The sequence below is a fragment of the Somniosus microcephalus genome, chromosome 18 (genome assembly GCF_052327205.1).
Source record: "Somniosus microcephalus isolate GS21.2 chromosome 18, FLI_Smic_1.0, whole genome shotgun sequence".
In the NCBI taxonomy this organism is placed as follows: Eukaryota; Metazoa; Chordata; class Chondrichthyes; order Squaliformes; family Somniosidae; genus Somniosus; species Somniosus microcephalus.
Window position 1 is genome coordinate 71,713,075 of NC_141004.1, and position 26,228 is coordinate 71,739,302.

Consider the following 26,228-nt stretch of genomic DNA (forward strand, 5'->3'; position numbering starts at 1 on the left):
TTTTTTCTCCCAAATTGGCCATTGGGTCTTTATCTGGTTTTTCGCCTCTCCCGGGAGATCACATGGGTTCGGGTGGCTGCAGAGTGATAGAAGATTTGAGGTTAGGATCAGATCAGCCATGATCTTATTGAATGGTGGAGCAGGCTCGAGGGGCCGATTGGCCTACTCCTGCTCCTATTTCTTATGTTCTTATGTTCTTATGTTCTTATGTTCACCTCCAGCGAATTCAGAGCACTGGCTGGAAAATACAGATTTAAAATAATTACCTCATCCCCACATTACCCAAGGGGACACGGATTTATTGAAAGACAGATCCAAGCAGTCAAAAGAGCTCTCATTAAAAACAAGGAGATGGGAGAAGACCAAGACCTCGCCCTTTTGGCAATCAGATCGACACCTTTGAGAACAGACTCGAAATCACCAGCAGAACTACTAAACGGTAGAAAATACAAAACAACTCTACCAGCAAAGGTATATCCTCCCCAGGACCAAGAGGACGTTCGGCAGAAGCTGATGGAAACACAAGCTACGGGGAGCACACACTATAACAAGCATGCAAAACCACTACCGGAGCTGTTAAATGGGCAATCAGTGCATATACAAGATCCGTTGTTGAGAACATGGAGTCCAGCCAAGGTTATTGGAAAAGCTGATACTCCAAGATCTTACTTGGTAGAGGCAGAACCTGGAAACCAATACAGGCGAAACAGGATCCATATCAGACCCTCACCTGAAGCTGTCAAACAGCGGACAACATTAATAGCAGTTAGGGTACCAGACACGGAAAACAATATAACGCCAGAAACAAACACCTCAAATACAACAACTGCAAACATGCACTCTCCAGAGCCAAACACGACAGCACTGGCAACAAGAAAAGAACACACCAAAACACCGCAGAAAGGAATAGTTACAGCCAAGTCCACAAGATGGAGGAGTAACATACAACCACCTGAGCGGTATCGCGAATAATTATAAAGACAATTATAATTCGCACAGAACAGTAAAACAACATGGATAAATATCTGTATATAAATTGAGCAAAGAAAGCTCACGTTCTGTATTTTGTTAATGTTATTCAACTGGAAACATTGTAAAATAGAAAATTGATGTAATTAGTTTTGTTGGGAAAGAGGGATGTTACATAGTTATGTTGGGACTACATTGTATAAGTGTACTAACACTCAAATCAAGTGTAGCAGCACTACGATGCTGGGAAAGTAGTGCGCAGGCGCCGCACAGCACTTGGAAATATCACCCCGCACCATGCGGCAGGCAGCCATTACAACACAAATAAAACAGTAGTTATAATTACAAACTACCGAGTCCAGAGTCATCTTTACAAAGCACTACGAGCGCTAGAAGACATAACAGGATTTATCCTGCTTTTTGTGGACAGGACATACCTGGGCAATTTCCAGTCTGTCACGTAGATACCAGAGTTGTAGCTGTACTGCAACAGCTTGGCTAGAGGCACAGCTAGTTCTGGAGCACAAGTCTTCAGCATGGCAGCCGGGATGTTGTCGGGGCCCACAGCCTTTGCTGTATCCAGTCTGCTCATCCGTTTCTTGATATCACGTGGAGTGAATCAAATTGGCTGAAGACTGGCTTCTGTGATGGTGGGGACCTCAGGAGGAGGCAGAGATGGATCCTCCACTTGGTACTTCTGGCTGAAGGTGGTTGCAAATGCTTCAGCCTTGTCTTTTACATGCCTTTAGATAATGGGACTCCATTATCTTTCCTACCGCCGATGTTAAGCTGACTGGTCTATAGTTCCCTCGACATGTTCTATCTCCCTTCTTAAATATAGGTATAATAATGTTAGCTATACACCAGACCTCTGGCACTGCACCTTATACGAACAAATTATTAAATATGTGTAATAGTGCCTATGCTATCTCTTCCCTAGATTGTTTTAAAATACACGTATGCAATCTACGGGTAGGAACTGCACAAGATAAATAAAGTGTGAAGCAACCTGTACACTATCTCATAAAACAGGCCCAAGACAGGTACAGTACAGGTTAGATACAGAGTAAAGCAGCCTCTACAGTGTCCCATCAAACACGGAGGGCTGTTACAGTATCCCTCTGAGAGTGAACAGTGACACTTCTCAGTGTGAACAGAGACACCAGTAGTGTGAAAAGAAAAGAAAGATTTACATTTATATAACGCTCATCACGACCACTGGACATTCCAATGCACTTTACAGCCAATGAAGTACTTTTGAAGTGTAGTCACTGTTGTAATGTAGAAAACTCGGCAGCCAATATGCGCACAGCAAGATCCCACAAACAGCAATGTGATAATGACCAGGTAATCTGTTTTAGTGATGTTGATTGAGGGATAAATATTGGCCAGGACACTGGGGATAATTTCCCTGTTCTTTATCAAATTAGTGCAATGGGATCTTTTGCGCCTACCTGAGAGAGTAGTCGGGGCCTTGGTTTCACACCTCATCTGAAGGACGGCACCTCCGACAGTGCAGCACTCCCTCAGCACTGCACTGGAGTGTCAGCCTAGATTTTTGTGCTGAAATCTTTGGAGTGGGACTTGAACCCACAGCCTTCTAACTCAGATGTAAGAAATCACAACACCAGGTTATAGTCCAACAGCTTTATTTGAAATCACAAGCCTTCGGAGCGCTGCTCCTTCGTCAGGTGAAGTGGAGAGATGCATAAAAACACAGCTTATATAGTCAGAGAATAATGTCAGATGTTTACAGGTAATCTTTCTAACTGCCATTTATCACACCTCGGCAGAGAGATAATCACAGCAATCAAAGGTGTAAATGGTGTCCAAACAGGTCAGTCAGGAAAACATTACAAAGAACAGTTTCTGATAGCCAAGTTCCGCACCCATGAGGACGGCCTCAACCGGGATCTTGGGTTCATGTCACGCTACATGTAACCCCACCTGACGTAGGGTCATCCAGACTCGAGTCGTCGTTGGCTTATTCTCTCCACACAGATGCGGCCGGACCTGCTGTGATTTCCAGCAAAAAAAATGTTTCTTGTCTGTTTTTTTGTTTTTCATACAGACCCCAGCATCTGCAACATTTGACCCCTTGTGACCCCACCTCATTGTTAGAGTCATAGAGTAATACAGCATGGATAGAGGCCCTTCGGCCCATCGTGTCCGCGCCGGCCATCAAGCCCTGCCTAATCTAATCCCATATTCCAGCATTTGGCCCGTAGCCTTGTATGCTATGGCATTTCAAGTGCACATCCAAATGCTTCTTAAATGTTGTGAGGGTTTCTGCCTCCACAACCCTTTCAGGCAGTGAGTTCCAGACTCCAACCACCCTCTGGGTGAAAAAGTTCTTTCTCAAATCCCCTCTAAACCTCCCGCCCTTTACCTTGAATCTATGCCCCCTAGTTATTGACCCCTCTACTAAGGGAAAAAGCTCCTCAGCATCCATCCTATCTATGCCCCTCATAATTTTGTACACCTCAATCATGTCCCCCCTCAGCCTCCTCTGCTCCAAGGAAAACAAACCCAATCTGCCCAGTCTCTCTTCATAGCTGAAGCGCTCCAGCCCTGGTAACATCCTGGTGAACCTCCTCTGCACCCTCTCTAACGCGATCACATCCTTCCTGTAGTGTGGCGACCAGAACTGCACACAGTATTCCAGCTGTGGCCTAACCAGTGTTTTATACAGCTCCATCATAACCTCCTTGCTCTTATATTCAATGCCTCGGCTAATGAAGGCAAGTATCCCATATGCCTTTTTTACCACCTTATCCACCTGTTCCGCCACCTTCAGGGATCTGTGTACTTGCACGCCCAGATCCCTCTGACCCTCCGTCTTGCCTAGGGTCTTTCCATTCATTGTGTATTCCTTTGCCTTGTTAGTCCCCCCCAAAGTGCATCACCTCGCACTTTTCCGGGTTAAATTCCATTTGCCACTGTTCCGCCCATCTGACCAACCCATCTATATCGTCCTGCAGACTGAGGCTACCCTCCTCGCTTTGTAATGTTTTCCTGACTGACCTGTTTGGACACCATTTACACCTTTGATTGCTGTGATTATCTCTCTGCCGAGATGTGATAAATGGCAGTTAGAAAGATTACCTGTAAACATCTGACATTATTCTCTGACTATATAAGCTGTGTTTTTATGCATCTCTCCACTTCACCTGAAGAAGGAGCAGCGCTCCGAAAGCTTGTGATTTCAAATAAAGCTGTTGGACTATAACCTGTTGTTGTGTGATTTCTTACATTTGTCTACCCCAGTCCAACACCGGCATCTCCACACCATTCTAACTCAGAGGTGAGGGTGCTACCTGTGGTAAACCACTGTTATAGTTATCACTGTATATTGTTCTCACTGTTCTCACTGTCACATCACTACACGAGGTCGCCTCTTGTCGCACTGTTATACCTGGGCTGACCACCTCCGACTCCGCCCATTACCTGCCCAGGTATAAAGGTAGCTGACTGGCTAGTATTCCTCCCTGTTGGATCGGATCACCCACGAGGGTGGGCTCTGTTATTTAGCCAATAAAAACCTTCAGTTACGTTCTTAACTCGTCGCCTTTTATTGGACTAATTGATAGGCATATCAATTTTATTGGCTAAATTTTAAAGATGTCTGATAATGAACAGCAACAGCAAGGAGCTCACCCAGCAGCACAGCAACAGCAGCCTCCAGACAACGGGCCACACCAGCCGGCTTGGCTGCAAGCCTTGAAACCACCATACCTGGATCTAAACCCACAGGCACCAAACGCAGCCCTCAACTTCAAACACTGGCTGGACTGCTTCGAATCCTACCTGGAAGAATCCGGCGCCCCGCAGAGATCCAAACTAAGACTTCTGAACGCCCAAGCGAGCCCGAGAGTATACGCACTCATACAGGACACGACTACGTACGAGGCCGCTATCAACCTACTGAAACAGCAGTACCGCAGCCCGGTAAATTACATGTACACCAGGCACCTCCTAAGATCCCGCCCGCAACAGCCAGGAGAGTCTGTAGCTGAATTTTTACGGGCGCTAAGAGCACTCGGCAGGAACTGTGACTTTAAAGCGGTGACGGCTGTTGAAAATACGGAAGATAATATCCGCGATGCCTTTGTGAAAGGCCTACGGTCCGACTACTCACGGCAAAGACTGCTTGAAGCTAAAGACCTCGACCTGGACAAAGCTGAAGCCCTCGCTCTCTCCCTGGAGGTGGCCCATCAGGACCAGGAGGCGTTTTCCAGGTACTGCTCGCGACCCTGGGACTCGGGCCCGACCCCTACCGCAATACCCTTCGCAGCGCCGCCCCCGGGACCTACCTCAGCGTCGGCGTCCCGGACCCGACCGGGCCCGCCACCCCCGGTACCGGCTCCGACATCGGGCACCCGCGATCGGGCCGCCGGCTGCTTCTTTTGCGGCCAGGAGAAGCACCCGAGGTCGCGCTGCCCAGCCAGGAACTCTACCTGCACAACCTGCAGGAAGAAAGGCCACTTCTCTAAGGCCTGCAGGAGCGGATCTTCAGAGGCCAGCAGTGCCTCATGCGAACTGTGGGGGCGGCCATCTTCTTTCACGGCAACTGAGGCCAGTATCCCCACACGTGAGTCATGGGGGCGGCCATCTTTGATCAAGGCAACCGACCCCAATAGTGCCTCATGTGAGTTATGGGGGCAGCCATCTTCTCCGCCATTTTGTCCTACCTCGTGGGAGACGCCATTTTACACACCACGCCCGACTGCCACCGGGCCCCCGGACCCGACGACCGCCTCGCCCGCAGACGACAACGACTCGCTTACCTACACGCTAGCCTCCGTCACTCTGGATCAAGCCCGCCCACACCACCTGTCCAAGTCGATGATGGACATCAAAGTAAACGGCCACGCCACGACCTGCCTGTTCGACAGCGGAAGCACGGAGAGCTTCATCCACCCAGACACGGTGAGCCACTACTCCCTCCCTGTCCTGCCAACGCGCAACCGAATCTCGATGGCATCGAGGTCCCACGCCACGGACATTAGCGGCTACTGTGCTGTGACCTTGTCGGTTAAGGGTACAGAGTATAAAAACTTTAAACTCCTCGTCCTCCCCCAGCTCTGCGCTGCCGTCCTACTAGGGCTGGACTTCCAATCCCACCTCCAAAGTGTAACCCTAGCATACGGTGGACCCCTCCCCCCACTCACAGTCGACAACCAGCGAAGGTTAAACCGCCCACCGCGTAACACCTGCAGCCTATCCACCCTCAAGGTGCCGCCACCTTCCCTGTTCGCTAACCTCACCCCCGACTGCAAACCCGTCGCTACCAAGAGCAGGCGGTACAGCGCTGGGGACAGAGCTTTCATTAGCTCTGAGGTGCAGCGTCTCCTGAAGGAGGGCATCATCGAGGGGAGCAACAGCCCCTGGCGTGCCCAGGTCGTGGTCGTTAAGACCGGCGATAAAAATCGCCTGGTCATCGACTACAGCCAGACCATAAACAGATACACCCAGCTGGACGCATACCCCCTTCCCCGCATATCTGACATGGTCAATCAGATTGCACAATACCGCGTATTCTCGACCATCGACCTTAAGTCGGCCTACCACCAACTCCCTATCCACCCCGAGGACCGCCAGTACACCGCCTTCGAGGCGAATGGGCGCCTATACCACTTCCTTAGGGTCCCCTTCGGTGTCACCAACGGGGTCTCGGTCTTCCAAAGGGAGATGGACCGGATGGTTGACCAGAACGGACTGCAGGCCACATTCCCCTACCTAGATAACGTCACCATCTGCGGCCGCGACCGGCAGGACCACGACGTGAATCTGGAGAAATTCCTCCGTACGGCCCAACGGCTGAACCTCACCTACAATAAGGAGAAATGCGTGTTTAACACAGCGCGCCTTGCCATCCTTGGCTGTGTAGTAGAGAACGGAGTCATCGGCCCCGACCCCGAAAGAATGCGCCCCCTCATGGAGCTACCCCTCCCCCACTGTCCAAAAGCACTTAGGAGAACCCTGGGGCTTTTCGCCTACTATGCCCAATGGGTACCCAATTATGCGGACAAAGCCAGACCCCTCCTGAAAACCACATCCTTCCCCCTCACGGAAGAGGCGTGCGCGGCCTTCTCCCTCATTAAGGGAGACATAGCCAAGGCCACAATGCACGCAGTGGATGAGTCAATCCCCTTCCAAGTGGAGAGCGATGCATCCGACTTCGCCCTAGCCGCTACCCTTAACCAGGAGGGTAGGCCGGTAGCCTTCTTCTCAAGGACCCTACAGGGCCCCGAGACCCGACACTCGTCGGTCGAGAAGGAAGCCCAGGCAATTGTGGAGGCAGTACGGCGCTGGAGGCACTACTTGGCAGGCAAACGATTTACCCTCCTCACCGACCAACGCTCGGTTGCCTTCATGTTTAATAACAAGCTGAGGGGCAAGATCAAGAACGACAAAATCTTGAGGTGGAGAATCGAGCTTTCCACCTATGATTATGAGATCTTGTACCGGCCCGGTAAACTGAACGACCCCCCTGATGCTCTTTCACGCATTACATGCGCCAGCGCGCAAAGTGATAGACTTCAGACCCTCCACAATGACCTCTGCCACCCCGGAGTCACCAGACTCTACCATTTCATTAAGGCCCGCAACCTGCCATACTCCATCGAGGAGGTCAGGACCATGACCAGGAACTGCCAGATCTGTGCTGAGTGCAAACCGCACTTCTATAAGCCGGACAGAGCAAGCCTGATCAAGGCCACCCGCCCCTTCGAGCGTCTGAGCATCGACTTCAAGGGGCCCCTACCGTCATCCGACCGTAATGTGTACTTCCTCAACATCGTTGATGAGTACTCCCGTTTCCCCTTTGCCTTCCCCTGCCCAGACATGACCAGTAACACGGTCATTAAATGCCTGAACAAACTCTTCGCCTTGTTCGGGTTCCCGAACTATATACATAGTGACCGGGGCGCCTCCTTCATGAGCGAGGAACTCCGTCAGTTCCTATTGGAGAGGGGTATTGCAGCAAGCAGGACCACCAGCTACAACCCCCGAGGGAACGGCCAGGTGGAAAGAGAGAACGCGACGGTATGGAAGGCCACCCTCTTAGCCTTAAAGTCTAAGGGCCTCCCAACCTCCCGCTGGCAAGAGGTCCTCCCGATTGCGCTGCACTCCATCCGGTCACTACTTTGCACTGCCATTAACACCACCCCCCATGCCCGAATGTTTGTCTTCCCCAGGAAGTCGACTACGGGAACCACCCTACCAACCTGGCTGACCTCTCCGGGACCCGTCTTGCTGCGAAAGCACGTGAGGGCCCATAAAACGGACCCCCTGGTCGAGAAGGTGAACCTCCTGCACGCCAACCCCCAGTACGCCTATGTGGCTTACCCAGACGGACGGGAGGACACTGTCTCCTTACGAGACCTCGCACCCTCACCCCCCCCTCCCAACCCCCCGAGTCCAGCCGAGGTAGACGGCATGCCGGAACCCCACGAGCCTTTGCCGACTACGCAGACACCAGCTTTAACACCGGATAACGTAACACCGCCGCTGCGACGATCGGAGAGGCTAACGAAGCCTCCGGACAGACTGACATACCAGAGCTGGTAATACACTTCACCCCGCCGGACTCTAATCTAAACAAGGGGTGAATGTGGTAAACCACTGTTATAGTTATCACTGTATATTGTTCTCACTGTTCTCACTGTCACATCACTACACGAGGTCGCCTCTTGTCGCACTGTTATACCTGGGCTGACCACCTCCGACTCCGCCCATTACCTGCCCAGGTATAAAGGTAGCTGACTGGCTAGTATTCCTCCCTGTTGGATCGGATCACCCACGAGGGTGGGCTCTGTTATTTAGCCAATAAAAACCTTCAGTTACGTTCTTAACTCGTCGCCTTTTATTGGACTAATTGATAGGCATATCACTACCCACTAAACCATTGTGAATGGAAAAACCACTAGAGTCATAGGGGCAGAAATTCGGTATCGCCCCGTTTGGGGCGCAATTATCAGCCGGGTGCAAAGTTTAGCGCCTGGCGCTAATTATCGCCTCCGACTGCAAACTTGGTTTTTATCGCCCCTGGAGGTGATTGGAGCGCTAAATCAGGCGCTACACACCTGTCTTAAGGTGCAAAGGCCGAGGAGCGAAGCGCGACCTCAGAGCGCTGGTGAAGCTCAGGTGATGTCAGTTAGCAATGGAACACAGACACACTGGCGCCGGCCAGTTCTTAAAGGGGAGGGTTGATCTTGCTCTCCAGCCACACCCTGCTCATTGCAGCCTTGAATCTCGGCCTGGAGAGACCTGTACATCAAATCTGCTGGAAAGAACAATGGAGAGGCCCAGGGAAATAGCTCAGAGTGCAGCCCCCATAGTCGCTTCTAAATCGATGCAAGGAAGGTCAAATCAAAATGAACCTGCAAAGTGCTGCTCAGTACCTAAAAGTCCTTCACAAATCTCTCCAGAAGTCTCTCTCTCTCAGAATGTGTGGTGCAAAAATGTCGCTGACAAAAAAAGGCAGGAAGCGGTCACCTTTAAATAGCGCTCCCCACTCCCTTCCTGACTGCAAAACGCTCCCCTCAACCCGTCGTTGCTAGCAGCAGGCGGTAAGGCAGGGGGCGCCACTCAATATCCGGTCCAGAGTGCTACTGAGGCGTTGCACGCTCGACTGACGTCATGATCTGCGGGTGCAGGAGATCGTGGCGGTAGTGTTTAGTGCCACCACAAAATGTCTGGTCAATTTCGCGAGCGGCGCAAACATCGCCGCGTCCAGGCGCTAGTTGCTTTGCGCCCCATTAGCGCCCTCTTAGGGCTCTAATGGGAGGCGCTAAACAACCGAACATTTCCCTCAGAGTCATAACGGCACAGAAGAAGGCCATTCCGCCCATCGAGTCCATGTCGGCTCTCTGTAGAGCAATCGAGTCAGTCACAATACCCCGCTCTATCCCCGTAGCCCTGCAAGTTTATTTCCCTCTAGTGCCTATCCAGTCTCCCCTTGAAAACATTGAGTGTCTCCGCTTCCACCACTTCCGTCGGCAGCAAATTCCAAGCCCTCACCACTCGCTGTGTAAAAAAGTTTTTCCTCACATCCCCCCTGTATCTATTGCCCAAAACCTTAAATCTGTGCCATCAACTAGTGGGAACAGCCTTTCCCCGTCTAGCCTATCCAAACCCGTCATAATCTTGTACACCTCTATCAAATCACCCCTCAACCTCCTTTGCTCTAATGAAAACAAATCCAGCTTCTCCAACCTGTCCTTGCAGCGAAGATCCCCCATCCCCGGAACCATTCTGGTAAATCTCCTCTGCACCCTCTCAAGTGCCTTCACATCCTTCCTAAAGTATGGTGACCAGATCTGGACGCAATACTCCAGTTGTGGCCTAACCAGTGCTTAATAAAGGCTCAGCATAACTTCTCTACTTTTGTACTCAATACCTCTATTTATGAAGCCCAAGATCCCATATGCTTTGTTAACCACTCTTTCACTATGTCCCGCCACCTTCAGGGACCTATGCACATTATCTCCCAGGTCCCTCTGTCCCTGCACACTCCTTAAAACTGTGCCATTAAGCGTTTTCACTAACCCCTCTGACCTTTCCCTCTCTGGCCCCGAATGATCAGTTCTTAGCAAAGGCCTGAGCTTCATCCCCTTACGCCCCCACCTCAATGAATTGAGCTCGGCACGATGCGGAGCTCTTTTTCCGCTGCCTTCGTCTCCGTGCCTACTTCTTTGGCCAGGAGTCTTGCCCCCACATGGCTGACCCTTTCTCCCACTTTCAGAATTCTCGTTCTACCTGGACCCCTCCCTCTGGCCTCTTACCCTCTCTAGATCTTTTCATTGCAAACTGCCGGCGTGACATCGGTCGTCTCTATTACTCTGCTCCCCTCACTCACTCCAACCTACCTCTCTCTGAACTTGCAGCACTCCATTCTCTCAGATCCAACCCCGACATTGTCATTAAACCTGCTGACAAGGGTGGTGCTGTTGTTGTTTGGCGAATTGACCTCTACCTAGCGGAAGCTGAACGCCAACTCTCTGACACCTCCTCCTACCTCCCCCTGGACCATGACCCCACTACCGAGCATCAAGCCACCGTTTCCAAGACTGTCACTGACCTCATCTCCTCTGGTGATCTTCCCCCCATGGCCGCCAACCTCATAGTTCCCCAACCCCGCACAGCCCGCTTCTACCTCTTTCCCAAGATCCACAAAGGACTGCCCTGGTAGACCCATCGTTTTAGCCTGTTCTTGCCCCATGGAACTTATCTCTTCCTATCTCAACTCTATCTTTTCTCCCCTTGTCCAGTCTCTTCCCACCTACATTCGTGACTCTTCCGACGCCCTCCGCCATTTTAACAATTTCCACTTTCCTGGCCCCAACCTCCTCCCTTTCACTATGGACGTACAATCCCTCTACACCTCCATCCCCCACCAGGATGGCCTGAGGGCGCTCCGCTTCTTCCTTGAAGAGGCCCAACTAGTCCCCATCCACCACCACCCTCCTCCGCCTGGCTGAGCTTGTTCTGACATTGAACAACTTCTCCTTTGACTCCACTCATTTCCTCCAAATTAAAGGTGTTGCTATGGGTACCCGCATGGGTCCTAGCTATGCCTGCCTTTTCGTGGGATATGTGGAACACTCTTTGTTCCAGTCCTACTCGGGTTCCTTCCCTCACCTCTTTTTCCGTGCATTGATGACTGTATCTGTGCCGTTTCCTGCTCTCACCCTGAACTAGACAATTTCATTCACTTTACTTCCAATTTCCACCCTTCCCTCACCTTCACATGGTCCATCTCCGACTCTTCCCTTCCTCGATTTCTCCGTCTCCATCTCTAGGGATAGGTTATTGACAAACATTCACTACAAGCCTACCGACTCCCACAGCTACCTGGACTGCACTTCCTCCCACCCCGCCTCCTGTAAGGACTCTATTCCATTCTCCCAGTTTCTCCGTCTCCGCCACATCTGGTCTGACGATGCCACCTTCCATACCAGTGCTTCCGGCGTGTCTTCCTTTTTCCGCAACCGAGGATTCCCCTCTACTGTGGTTGACACGGCCCTCGACCGTGTCCGTTCTATCTCCTGCACTTTTGCCCTCATCCCTGCCCTGCCCTCCCGGAACCACGATAGAGTTCCCCTTGTCCTCACCTTTCACCCCACCAGCCTTCACATTCAACGGATCATCCTCCACCATTTCTGCCACCTCCAGCGTGATCGCACCACCAAACACATCTTCCCCTCACCTCCCCTTTCAGCATTCCGTAGGGACCACTCCCTCCGCGACACCCTAGTCCGCTCCTCTATCATCCCCAGCACCCCTTCCCCTTCGCCCGACACCTTCCTGTGCAAGCGCAGGAGATGCAACACATGCCCTTATACCTCCCCCCTTCCCACTGTCCAGGGCCCCAAACACCCCTTCCAGGTGAAACAGCGATTTACTTGTACTTCTTGCAATTTGATATACTGTATTCGCTGCTCACGATGTGGTCTCCTCTACATTGGGGAGACCAAACGCAGATTGGGTGACCGCTTTGCGGAACACCTCCATTCAGTCCGTAAGGGGGACCCCGAGCTTCCAGTCACCTGTCACTTTAATTCACCGCTCCACTCCCACTCAGACCTCACCGTCCTCGGCCTCTTGCATTGTTCCATGGAAGCTCAGCGTAAGCTCGAGCAACAGCACCTCATCTTTCGATTAGGCACTTTACAGCCCTCTGGACTCAGAGTTCAACAATTTCAGATCATAACCTCGGCCCCTATCATATATATATATTTTATCCACACTTTGTGCCTTTTTTCTTCCCTCCCACATGGCAGCTGTCTTTCATTCTGCCAGTGCAATCCACATTTCATCTAGAGCCATCTTTTGTTTCTTAACCTGTCCCATTACCATCTCCTCTTGCCTTGAATATCTCTTAATGTCTCTTTACCTCTCCTGCCTTCCATCCTATCACAGACCTTCCCTGTTGTTCTTTCATCCCCTCCCCCATTTCCCAGCCCCCAAACTTGCTTTAAAATCTGTTCCATTTCCTGCTTTTTTCCAGTTCTGACGAAAGGTCTTCGACCTGAAACGCTAACTCTGTTTCTCTCTCCATGGATGCTGCTTGGCCTGCTGAGTTTTTCCAGCGTTTTCTGTTGTTATTTCAGATTTCCAGCATCTACAGTATCTTGCTATTCCATTAAGTGTATATTGCCTCCCCCTGTTCCTTCTGCCAAAATGCATCACCTCACACTTCTCTGTATTAAATTCCATCTGCCACTTGTCTGCCCATTCTGCTAGCCTTTCTATGTCCTGTTGCAGTTGATTGGTATCATCCTCACTGTTTGCCACACCCCCAAGTTTGGTGTCATCAGCAAATTTAGAAATTCTACTCTGTATTCCAATACCCAGGTCATTTATATATATCGATAAAAGCAGTGGCCCCAGCACTGACCCCTGGGGAACACCACTGTCTACCATCCTCCAGTCTGAAAAACAGCCATTTACCACAACTCGCAGTTTTCTGTCCTTAAGCCAATTCCTTATCCAAGCTGCCACTGACCCTCCTATTCCATGAGCCTCAATTTTGTTAACCAGCCTTCTATGTGGTACTTTGTCAAACACCTTCCGAAAATCCATGCAGACAACATCCATTGCATTCCCTTCATCACTAGTGTGAATGGAGACACTAGGAGTGTGGTGAATGCACCTATGCTAATCCATGTGAGGCTGTATAATCCGTGCTTTCACTGAGCTCCATTGTGTGCTCCTTAAACCAGCCAAGAACTAAGGAGCATCACATCAGAAAGCATTCAGAAACCAGAATACTAGTAACGCCAGGGAACTAGTGCGTAAAACACCAACAATGAATGCCAGCAGCTGCTGCCAAGACTACTTACCCATCCCGCTTACGGAAAAGACTCGGCGAGTAGGGAGGCTGGAATGTCATGTTGATTTTGGAGCAAGCATTGGGAATAGAGAGATCACTAGGAAGAGGGATGGAGAGGTGGAGGGATGGTGCTATGGGCTGGGGGCAGAGTTAGGAGCCTGCGCTCTTCTGCAGTTGCAGTTTAACTTCTGCGATTTGTGTTTTGGTAGAAGCCAGAAGCCACATGACTGAAGCTAGATGTAAATGAATAGAAGGGAACGCTCGAAGGGACACTGGCTCCATTGTAGAGTGGGTAAGACCAGCTTCACAGCCAAACACACTGCGTGTTCACAACAACTACAAGCCATTCATTCTTTAAATATGACACTGCTCAGATCCTGACACCATACATCATCATGACTGAAAAAACAGGAAATGATTGTCTGCTTGCTGTTGGCAGACACTCACATTGACCAACCCGGTTACATGTGTATAAACACATCAAGACAGGGAACACTCACATCAACACCCCGCGCACACACCCTGCACACTCACACCCCGCACACTCACACCAACACCCTGCACACTCATACCCACACCCCACTGTAATGTATGTACTGTAGGAGTCTACGTACTCCTAGCAAAAAATACTGAACTCGGAGAGGTTCAACAGAAAAGGTTTAATTGTTGAGGCTGCATGCTGAACACAAAATGGAGTCAGAGACTACACAAAGTACGACTGCCTTTCATCAGTGCACAGCTTAGACTGCTCCTCCCCCGCTCTGGGCTTAACTATGTTGCAGATCGAGTTTCTTAAAGGTGTGATCCTTCTTAAAGGCATGACGCCTGATTTATAGTCTACGGACCGGAAAGCGGATTGTGTCCTTTCTGTGATTGGTACGCCACACAGCTCCCCCCAGAATCTGCTAGTAGGGAGTGTACGAACCGGCGTGGTGGCTTGATGGCACGGCCGGAACGGCTCTTGGCGGTTGGTGTCGGGAGCAGGGCGGTCGGACGCGTCGGGCTCTTAGGCGGTCTGCCCCGCGGTGGGGGTTGGCCCACTTGAACGAGTTCGTCGGGCTCTAGGTGCGCCAGCTTGAGCCGGTCGACCGACACCTTGTCAGTTCTGCCGCCCACTTCGAGGAGGAAGAACTTGTTCCCCGTCTGGAGTACCTTGTAGGGTCCGTCGTATGGGGGCTGTAGAGGTCCTCGGTGGGTGTCGTGGTGCACGAAAACAAATTTGGCCATGTGCAGGCTAGGTGGTACGCGGGTTGCTGGTTCGCCGTGCCGGCCGGTGGGTACCGGAGCGAACTGTTGTGCTCGGTTGGCGAAAGCGCGGCGTTGCTGGTCAGCCGACCAGGGGGTCGTGGCGGTGGACAGGAACTCTCCGGGTACGCGCAGCGGCTGGCCGTACACGAGTTCCGCCGCCGAGGCTTGCAGGTCTTCCTTGACCGCGGAGTGTAGGCCGAGTAGCACCCATGGGAGGCGGTCGATCCAAGCCTCGTCCTCGAGGGCTGGCGCGGAGGGACGCCTTCACGGACCTGTGGAATCGCTCGCACAGTCCGTTGGCTTGGGGGTGGTCAGCCGTGGTGCGGTGAATGGCCACCCCGAGGTTTTGGGCGATGGCGGCCCACAGATCAGAGGTGAACTGCGGGCCTCTATCCGACGTCATGTCGGAGGGGACGCCGAACCGAGCGACCCAGGTACCGATGAACGCCCTCACGATGTCGGCGGTGGTGGTGGACATCAGTGGAATGGCCTCGGGCCAGCGGGTGGTACGGTCCACGATTGTCAGCAGGTGCGTGTGACCTGGTGATGGCGGCAGGGGGCCGACGAGGTCGATGTGGACGTGGTCGAACCTTCTTTCTGGCACGGTGAACTCCTTGAGTGGGGCTTTGACGTGCTGGTGGATTTTGGCACGCTGGCAATCTATGCAGGATCTGGACCAGACGCGCACATCTTTGCGCAGGCCGCGCCAGACAAATCGGTTGGCCACCAGTCTAATGGACGCGCGGGTGCCGGGGGGGGGGGTGAGAGGCCGTGGACGATGTCGAACACCCGTTGACGCCGGGACTACGGGGGGGGGCGGGGGTTGCGCCAAGGAGGTGTCGCATTTGACTGTGACAGCGGACGGTCAGTCGCAGCCCTGGGAGGGTTGTTGGCACGGAGAGCAGATCGGGGTCGGTGCGTTGCTCCGCTGCCAGTTGAGCATAGTCCACTGCCAGGTGGGCGCCGTGGACGGCGGGGTGGGATAGGCAGTCGGCCACCACGTTGTCTCGACCGGAGACGTGCCGGATGTCCGTGGTGAATTCGGACACCGCGGCGAGCTGGCGCTGTTGCCTGGCTGACCACGGGTCCGCAGATTTCGCCATCGCGAATGTCAGGGGTTTGTGGTCGACAAACGCGGTGAAGGGGTGGCCCTCCAGAAGAAATCTAAAATGGCGGACTGCCAGGTACAGTGCGATGAGCTCGCGGTCAAAGGCGCTGTATTTGGCCTCTGGGGGGTGCAGTTGGCGGCTGAAAAAGGCCAGCGGTTGCCAGGACCCGTCGACCCACTGTTCGTACACGGCGCCGACCGCGTGGTCGGAGGCGTCCGTGGTGAGGGCCACCCTGGCGTTGGGCTGTGGGTGAGCGAGCATGGTGGCGTCGGCGAGCGCCTTTTTGGTCGAGTCGAAAGCGGTCAACATGTCCGCCGACCACTCGATCGCCATTCTGTCTTTCTTACCCCGGAGGGCTTCGTATAGGGGCCACATGAGGGAGGCTGCTCCGGGAATGAAGCGGTTGTAAAAGTTGATCATCCCCAAGAACTCCTGGAGGCCTTTGATCGTGGTAGGTGTAGTGTATGTAACCTGTACCACCTTAAGAGGATACCTTAAGGTAATGGAGTACTTTTTGATGGCTCCTGTACATTGTAGTACCGGTGGTGACCACACCGGTATATAAGCCCTGCGGAGCAAAGTGTATCCCAGTTCAGCCCTGACCCTCAATCACTAAAGACCTGTTTACTTACTTGTGTAGTCTGTGTCCTGTTATTCAGTATAACTGCAATTGAAAACACAGACTCAACAGTGGCGACGAGTCTGATCTTACCTTGCGGCAGTTTTGCATCAAAGGAAGCTTCGTCCTCAGACACGGACGTCGAAAAACGGCATCCGCCCTCAACATCCTGCATCGTACGGGAGGCCATCGGAAACCCGGGTGGTTTGCTGACCATGAAGTGAAGCATCAGTGAGCATCCCTTCTACGACAGCGGCGGGTAAGCCCGATCGAGCGGCACGGGGGGGGGGGGAGAAAGTTGACCGAGTTGTCAGTGGGAGAAGGGGAGGGAAAACGACGAAAAGGGCGGAGAACACGACCGCAGCCGGTGTCAGGGGCCGGACTGCAATCGGGCAGAGACGCGCAGCAGCCAGAAAAGCGTTTATGGCCACAAGGACCGCGGGAGAACAAGAGCAGCATCGTAGGGGAAGATAAAGGACCGCTGGGAGGCGTGGATGGCAACAGCGCGGGAATCACCATTTTGAGTCGGCGGGGGAAGAAGACAAGCGCGGGAAAAGCCGCCAAGCACGGGAAAAGCTGCCATTTTGAAAAAAAAAAATAATAATATCCAAAGGGGAAGGAGAAACTCAGCAAGGATGCCAAAAACGGGTACCATCACTGCTTTTGATAACGATGTGGAAGATTGGGCCACTTATGTGGAACGCATCGAAGTTTACTGTACAACGAATGAGGTACCGGAGGATAAGAAAGCACTAACCCTATTAAACTCAATGGGTGCGAAGACGTACGGGTTATTAAGGAACCTTGTAACACCAGACAAACCAGTAGGGAAGAGTTTCACGGATATTGTTACTATCCTGCAGGAGCATTTAAACCCCACGCCGCTGCCGATAGCGGAACGATTTAAATTCTACAAAAGAATTCAACTTGAAGAAAGCAACACTGAATTCCGAACAGAACTGCGCAAGTTATCAAAGTACTGCCAGTTCGGAACAGGACTAGCAGATGCACTGAGAGATAAGTTGGTGTGTGGGCTCCTAAGGGAAGGAAACCAGAAGCGACTGCTAGAGGAAAAGGACCTTACGCTGGACAAAGCTTTCAGCATTGCAGCATCCCACGAGGCAGCAGCACGAGGCGCTGCAGAGATACAGCAAAGGCCATTGGAATTCAGCACCAATGAAATGGCATTGGGCACAGTAAAGTGCTATCGTTGTGGAAGGACAACGCATGACCAGAACCAGTGCTGGTTCAAAGATAAAGAATGCAGGCAATGTGGCAAACTTGGTCACATAGCGAGAGTATGCCGGTCAGGAAAGAAGACCAGCAGCAAAAAGTCACCGCAGGAGAAGTACAAAAAAGTACACAAGGTGACAGAGAACAGTTCAGGTGAACAGAAGATGGATTCAGACTCCAGCAGTAAGGAACTGGGTTGTCTGAAAATACATAATGTGGGTAACACAGCAGACCACCAAACTATCTGGGTCACGCTTCGGATAGCAGGAGTCCAAGTGAAGATGGGATTGGACACTGGGTCGGCATTAACGGTCATGAATAAGCAAGATTACAAAAGGTTATTCTCGCACATTCCCCGGAGGGATACAGAGATTGTATTGAAAACATACACGGGGCAAATAGTATACCCCAAAGGAAAGATAAAAGTAAACGTGGTCTACAATGGTAAAGAAAGTCAGAAAATGGACTTGTATGTGTTACCTGATGGAGGTCCGCCACTACTGGGACGGGAATGGCTCCGGAGAATAAATGTGGACTGGCATTCCATACAAGCACTGACTGTAGATGCCTGTAAGGAGGACGACATCAAACCTAAACGACTGTCCAAAATCTTAGACGATGCTAAGGAGGTGTTCCAACAGGAACTTGGAACACTGAAAGGAATTACGGCAACCATCAAGGTTGAAGAACATGCAAACCCAAAATTTTTCAAAGCCATACGACCTGCTGTGGAAGCAGAGCTGGAAGGGCTAGAACGTTCAGGGGTACTGTCCAAGGTGGACTGGAGCGAATGGGCTACACCCATTGTTCCTGTCATGAAGCGTTCGTTGAGCAACAAGCCGGGGGAACCTGGGAAGGTTCGCATCTGTGGCGATTTCAAGATCACCGTTAATCCGGTTCTTCACACGGTGCAATATCCGCTTCCGCGGATTGAAGATATCTTCGCTTTGCTGTCTGGCGGGAAACACTTCACTAAGATAGACCTGGCGCAGGCGTACCTACAGATGAAAGTTGATGAAGCGTCACGTCAGTATCTCACGATCAACACGCATAAGGGCTTATATCGGTATAATAGACTGGTTTTTGGAGTGGCATCGGCTCCAGCGATTTGGCAAAGGGCCATGGAGCAGGTATTGCAGGGAGTTCCAGGCACACAATGCTACCTGGATGACATCCTGATTACAGGAGATAACGATAACGATCACCTCGCGAATTTGGAGCAGGTGCTCATCAGATTGAAAGAATATGGGCTCAGAGTTAATCGCCAGAAATGCGAGTTCTTTCAAAAGCGAATCTCGTACTGCGGCCACGTCATTGACCGGGAGGGGCTCCATAAGTCACCTGACAAGATCGAAGCTGTTGTAAAAGCTCCTGCACCGGAAAATGTATCCCAGTTGAGGTCGTTCCTCGGGTTGGTTAACTATTACCATAAGTTTCTTCCAAATTTACCCACGGTGTTACACCCACTGAACGCTCTTTTGCAAATGGGAATACCATGGAAGTGGAGCGATGATTGTAAGCGGGCTTTTCAAAAGAGCAAAGCACTGATCACCTCTAAAAGGAAGTGTTGGCTCACTTTAACCCAACGCTGCCTATTCGCTTAGCTTGTGATGCTTCTCCATATGGTATCGGGGCAGTGCTCTCACATAAGTTTCCAGATGGCTCGGAAAGGCCAGTCGCTTTCGCATCCAGATCATTGACCTCCGCTGAGCGCAACTATGCTCTGATAGATAGGGAGGCTCTCAGCCTCGTGTGGGGAGTTAAGAAATTTAACCATTACCTGCAAGGCCAAAAGTTTACGCTGCTGACAGATCACCAGCCGTTGGTTTCCATTTTCAACCCAAGAAGGGTGTTCCGGTAATGACGGCGCAGAGGCTTCAGAGATGGTCCCTTTTCCTAGGGGCACATCAATATGATATTGAATTCAAAGGTACAAAGCAACATGGTAATGCTGATGGGCTGTCGCGCCTGCCACTACCTACAGCGGAAGAGGCACCGGCAGTTGACCCTGTAGAGATATTTCACTCGACCATCATCGAATGCTTACCAGTCACCAATGCAGGTATTGAGAGAGAGAGACCCGAAATGACCCGACACTGTCTCGGGTCTACGACTTGACAGTGAAGGGATGGCCAGCACATGGTGAACCACTGTTACCAGCATTCTCAGCCAGACGAGAACAGCTGTCCGTATGTCAAGGAACATTGATGTATGGAACATGGGTGATTATTCCTCCGAAATTAAGAGAGAGAGTTCTGAAAGAATTGCACGAAGGTCATCTGGGGGGAAGTCAAGATGAAAAGCCTTGCTAGGGCTTGTGTGGTGGCCAGGTATCGACAAACAAATAGAGGATCTGACTAAAAGCTGCTCAGGGTGCCAAAAAGTTCAAAATGCACCTCCAATTGCACCGCTGCATCCGTGGGAATGGCCTTCAGCCCCATGGCAATGTGTGCATATCGACTTTGCAGGTCCATTCATGGATTCCATGTTTTTGATAGCAGTAGACGCACATTCTAAATGGCCAGAAGTGATTAAGATGTCGACCACTACCTCTGAGAAGACGATCGCAGTTCTAAGAACCATATTTGCAAGGAATGGGTTGCCGGAGCAAATATGTTCAGACAACGGACCACAGTTCGTGTCAGAAGAATTCCAGAAATTCATGAAAAAGAATGGGGTGAAATACTATACATCTGCCCCATATCATCCGGCTACAAATGGGTTGGCCGAGAGATTTGTACAAACGTTCAAAAAGGCGATAAAGGCCATGAGTGAAGATCATATTCCACTACAACACAAGGTGGACAATTTCCTGATGGCGTATCGAAACGCCACGCATTCAGTGACAAATCAAAGCCCTGCCATAATGTTCTATAACAGAAGGTTGCGGTCCCGGTTGGATTTGTTAAAACCCAATGTGCGAAGGGAAGTCGAAAACAAGCAATTTCAGCATGTAAATAACAAGGCCACTCGTAGTTTCAAAATAGGACAACCAGTGTTGGCCAGGGACTATAGGGATGATAAATGGCAACCTGGAACAATTCGTGCACGACAAGGACCCTTGATGTAGACGTTGGAGAGAACGTAATACGACGTCATGCTGACCAACTTGTGGAATAGAGAACAAGGGTCGACCCCATGTCTACGGCAGAGACACCAGTTGAGAACTTATTGAGCCTGTAGCATCTACCTCAGACTCGAACGTACCTGATGATGCTCAATCCATAGGAGATCAAGTGGATGAGTCACCCCAGCAACGAGAACCAGAGACCCCTGAAAGGCGTTATCCAGCCCGGATCAGGAGGCCTCCTCAGAGACTGAATCTTTGAACAGTTGTGTGTAAATTGTATATATGTTATCCATGTAATGTTTAATTTGGGGTGTACACTGTTAAGCTAAAAGGGGAGGAATTGTAGTGTATGTAACCTGTACCACCTTAAGAGGACACCTTAAGGTGATGGACTACTTTTTGATGGCTCCTGTACATTGTAGTACCGGTGGTGACCACACAGGTATATAAACCCTGCGGAGCAAAGTGTATCCCAGTTCAGCCCTGACCCTCAATCACTAAAGACCTGTTTACTTACTTGTGTAGTCTGTGTCCTGTTATTCAGTATAACTGCAATTGAAAACACAGACTCAACAGTAGGCCGGGGGAACTGCTGGATGGCTTGCACCTTGGCGGGCAGGGGAATGGCTTCGTCCTGCGTGATGTGGTGGTCGAGGAATTCGATCCTGCTGAGGCCGAATTGGCACTTGGCTGGGCTGATGATGAGCCCGTGCTCACTGAGCCGCTGGAACAGGCTGCGGAGGTGCTCGATGTGTTCCTGCTTGGAGGAACTTCAGGTCCCGGAGGACCGAGTCCATGAGCCGCTGGAAGGCCTGGGCCGCGTTTTTGAGGCCGAAGGGCATTCGGAGGAACTCGAATAGCCCAAAAGGGGTGATTATGGCCGTCTTGGGAACGTCCGTGGGGTGGACTGGCACCTGATGGTAACCGCGCACCAGGTCAACTTTGGAGAAGACTGCGCGGCCGGCCAGTCTAGCCGAGAAGTCTTGAATGTGCGGTATGGGGTACCGATCCAGCATGGTGGCGTCGTTTAGGCGCCGGTAGTCCCCGCAGGGGCGCCATCCCCCGTCGGGTTTGGTGACGATGTGGAGTAGGGAGGCCCAGGGGCTGTTGGAGCGGCGGATGATGCCGAGCTGTTCCATTGTGGCGAACTCGGCCCGCGCGATCTCCAGCTTGGCCGGGTCCAGCCTGCGGGCGTGGGCATACACCGGTGGGCCTGTGGTGGGGATGAAGTGTTCTACCCCGTGCTTAGCAACCTTTGCGGAGAAGGTTGGGTTGGTGAGGGCTGGGAACTCAGCCAGGAGTGCTGAGTAGTCGTCCGTTGAGCGGGCGCGGCACTGCCACGCCATTTCAGCGGGTTGCGGGGGGTGGGGGGGGGGGGGGGTGTCATGGCGCCCGGGATAGGCGACATGGTGTTCATGGCGCCGAGGCATGTCGACCAACAGGCCGTGGGCGCACAGGAAATCCGCACCGAGGAGCGGGGAGAGCACCTTGGCGGTGATAAACTCCCAGTGGTAGCGGCGGCCTGCGAGGTCGATGGTGACGGTGCGGGTGCTGTACGTCCGGATGTCGGTGCCGTTGGCGGCAGCCAGCGCAGGGCCGCGGCCGCCTCGCTGGATCTCGAGGGCAGACACGGGGATGATGCTGCGCTGCGCGCCCGTGTCGCATAGGAAACGGCGTCCGGAGGCGCTGTCCGTAACGTACAGCAGCGCGCCTGCTTGCCCCACGGCCATCGTGTAGGCCGGTGTGGGGGCAGTTGGAAACGTGCAGGGATGGCTGCAGCGGCGTGCCCGTGCGCCGAACCGGGTATGGAAGTAGCAGTAGCCCTGGGTCGGAGGTCTTGGGGGACGTGGGGGCCTGGGGGGGCCTCGTGGCCGAGCTGTGTGGCCGTGCAATAGAGGGTAGAGCGCGCGCCAACGCTGCGGAGGCCAGGTCGGGGGTGACGGCGTGGTTGGAGCTGGCGCACAGGAGCTTATTGGCTTCGTTGGCCAGGGCCTCGAGGTCTGTGAGGCTGGACGCCACGATCGCAGGGCGGATGCTGGGGGGTAGTTGGCGGATAAAGAGCGTGCGGAAGAGGGAGCCGGGCGTGGAGTCACCGAGGCCCGGGAGGTCGAGGAGGTGGCAGTTGCGCAAGAATTGGGAGGCTGTGAATTTTTAATGAGCGCGGCCTTGAGATGTGCGTACTTGCCTTCCTCCGGAGGGTTTTGTAGTGTTGTCCAGACTTTCGTGATTGTGGAGCTGCCCAGGGAGACGAGGAGGTAGTCGTACATCGTTGCGTCGGCGGTGATGCCGCGGAGTCGGAATTGCGATTCGGCTTGAAGGAACCAGGCGGTGGCCAGGTTCTCCCAGAACTCCGGCAGCTTCACAGAAACTGCGTTTGTGTCAGCCATGGTTACGCTTAGGAGTCGTCCTGAGTGTCGGGGTCACCAATGTAGGAGTCTACGTACTCCTAGCAAAAAATACTGAACTCGGAGAGGTTCAACAGAAAAGGTTTAATTGTTGAGGCTACATGCTGAACACAAAATGGAGTCAGAGACTACACAAAGTACGACTGCCTTTCATCAGTGCACAGCTTCGACTGCTCCTCCCCCGCTCTGGGCTTAACTATGTTGCAGATCGAGTTTCTTAAAGGTGTGATCCTTCCTAAAGGCATGACGCCTGATTTATAGTCTATGGACCGGAAAGTGGATTGTGTCCTTTGCGATCGGTACGCCACAGTACCTTTAAGGGGGAGAACTACTTTTTACAGCTCATGTATACTGTAGTACCGGCAGTGACCACACCTGTATATAACATTGAGTAGTCATCTGTACAGTTCAGTTGCAGTCTGAGCCACGTTGAGTAAACACCGTTTGTACCATTCTCCGCAGTCTGTGTCTGATTATACAAGGAAATAACAGTGGCGACGAGGCAGATTCGAACCTACCTGCAACTCTGCATCACCTCCCAGGGATTCGCTCCTGGAGAACAGTGGAAGGAGGTCGGGTCCAGAAGCACGGGCGTCGAACACGGGCAACCGCCCAATCATCCAGCGGAGATTTGAGCATCGCAGGGGAGGCTGTCGAGAGCCAGGCTTGGCTTTCCAGTCATGGTGGTCCAGCGAAACGGGCTGGCAACAGGTACTGCGCAGACCCTTCCCGGACAGCGGCGGGCTAGAGCCCGACCGAGTGGCACAGAAAAAGGCCGAGCAGCGTCGACGGGGGAGAGAGAGGGCAGAGCACACAGGGCGCAGCCGGTGTTCAGGACCGAGCGGCGTCAACGGGGGAGAGAGACGAGAGAGAGCAGAGCACAGCCGGTGTTCAAGGGCCGAGCAGCGTCAACGGGGGAGAGAGGCGTGCAGGAAAACGCGAGGCGCTGCCATTGCCATGAGGAACGCAGAGAGTGGTGTTGGCAGCAGTGCAGGAGCAGCGCATGAAACCCACAGGGAGTCGCCATTTGCCACGAGGACCGCCGAGAGCGGCGTTGGCAGCAGCGCGGGAGACGCCATTTTAAGCCGCAGTGGGGAAGAAAGGAAAGCGCGGGAGGCACCATTTTAAGCCAGTCTAACCACACCAAAAAATGCCGAAGAGTGGCAGTATCACAGCGTTCGACAATGAAGTCGAAGATTGGGCGACATATGTCGAACGCATAGAAGTATACTGCAAGGCAAATGAAGTGCCAGATGACAAGAAAGCGCTGGTATTGTTGAATTCAATGGGTGCAAAAACGTATGGCTTACTACGAAATCTAGTAACCCCAGAGAAGCCAGTAGAAAAGGATTTTGAAAACATAGTGTCAATCCTACAGGACCACTTAAACCCCACGCCGCTGCTGATAGCAGAAAGATTTAAGTTTCACAAAAGGAACCAGCATAAAGATGAAAGTAATGCTGAGTATTTAACGGAACTGCGCAAGCTATCGAAACACTGCCAGTTTGGAACGGGACTAGCAGATACTTTAAGGGACAAGTTTGTGTGTGGGCTTCAAAGTGGAGGAACCCAGAAACGGCTTTTATCTGAAAAGGACCTTACGCTGGAAAAGGCTTTCAGCATTGCGGTATCATATGAAGCAGCAGCACGGGGCGCTGCAGAGATACAACAGAGACCGCAAGAATATGGCACAAATGAAATGTCATATGGAACAGAGAAGTGCTATCGCTGCGGCAGAACAACACACGACCAGAATGATTGCTGGTTCAAAGACACTGTGCAGACAGTGTGGAAAAGTAGGACACATACCACGAGTCTGCAGGTCGGGAAAGAAAACCAGCAATAAGAAACCGACCAAAGCAAAGTACAAGAAGGTACATAAGATAACGGAGAATAGTTCAGACGAACAAAAAAAAGAGTGATAACGACTCCGAAAGCAGGGAACTGAGTTGTCTGAAACTACATAATGTGATCACAACAGAGGATCACCGAACCATTTGGGTCACTCTCAAGATAGCAGGAGTCCAGGTAAAGATGGAATTGGACACAGGATCAGCCCTAACAGTCATAAACCGACGGGACTATGAGTGGCTATTCTCACACATACCCTTGAGAGACACAAAAATTATTTTGAAGACGTACACGGGGCAAAAAGTCTACCCCAAAGGAAAAATAAGGGTGACTGTTATATATAATGGTAAGGAAACACCAAAACTAGACCTGTTGCAAGATGGAGGACCACCATTACTGGGACGTGAATGGATCCGGAAAATACAACTGGATTGGCATTCCATACAGGCACTGACTGTGGCTGACAAAAAAGGATGACGACGTCACACCTGGGCGACTGTCAAAGATCCTAACTGACGTGAAAGAAGTGTTCCAGCAAGGACTCGGAAAACTAAAAGGCATGACAGCGATGATTAAAATTGAAGAAAACGCAAGTCCAAAATTTTTTAAGGCCAGACCGGTACCTTATGCGATCCGCCCAGCCGTCGAAGCAGAGCTGGAGAGTCTGGAACGTTCAGGTGTACTGTCCAAGGTAGACTGGAGCGAGTGGGCTACACCCATCGTCCCTGTGATGAAAAAGTCGTTGAGCAGCACGCCTGGGGAACCAAGGAAGGTTCGCATCTGTGGGGACTTTAAGGTAACAGTGAACCCGGTCCTTCACACCGTACAATATCCACTTCCGCGGATTGAAGATATTTTCGCCTCACTATCTGGAGGGAAACGCTTC

General features: G+C 52.0%; 1 protein-coding gene across 1 annotated transcript in view; it reads right to left on the reverse strand.

Annotated features, from left to right (window-relative positions):
• LOC147105370 (TSC22 domain family protein 3-like) overlaps positions 1–13,994 on the reverse strand; it is a 108,525-nt gene extending 94,531 nt beyond the window's left edge. Inside the window, exon 1 of the mRNA XM_086011667.1 lies at positions 13,818–13,994. Coding sequence (XP_085867793.1) covers positions 13,818–13,867 — 50 coding nt within the window. The 5' untranslated portion in view covers positions 13,868–13,994. The remainder of the gene's footprint in view (positions 1–13,817) is intronic.
• Positions 13,995–26,228: the final 12,234 nt, after the last annotated feature.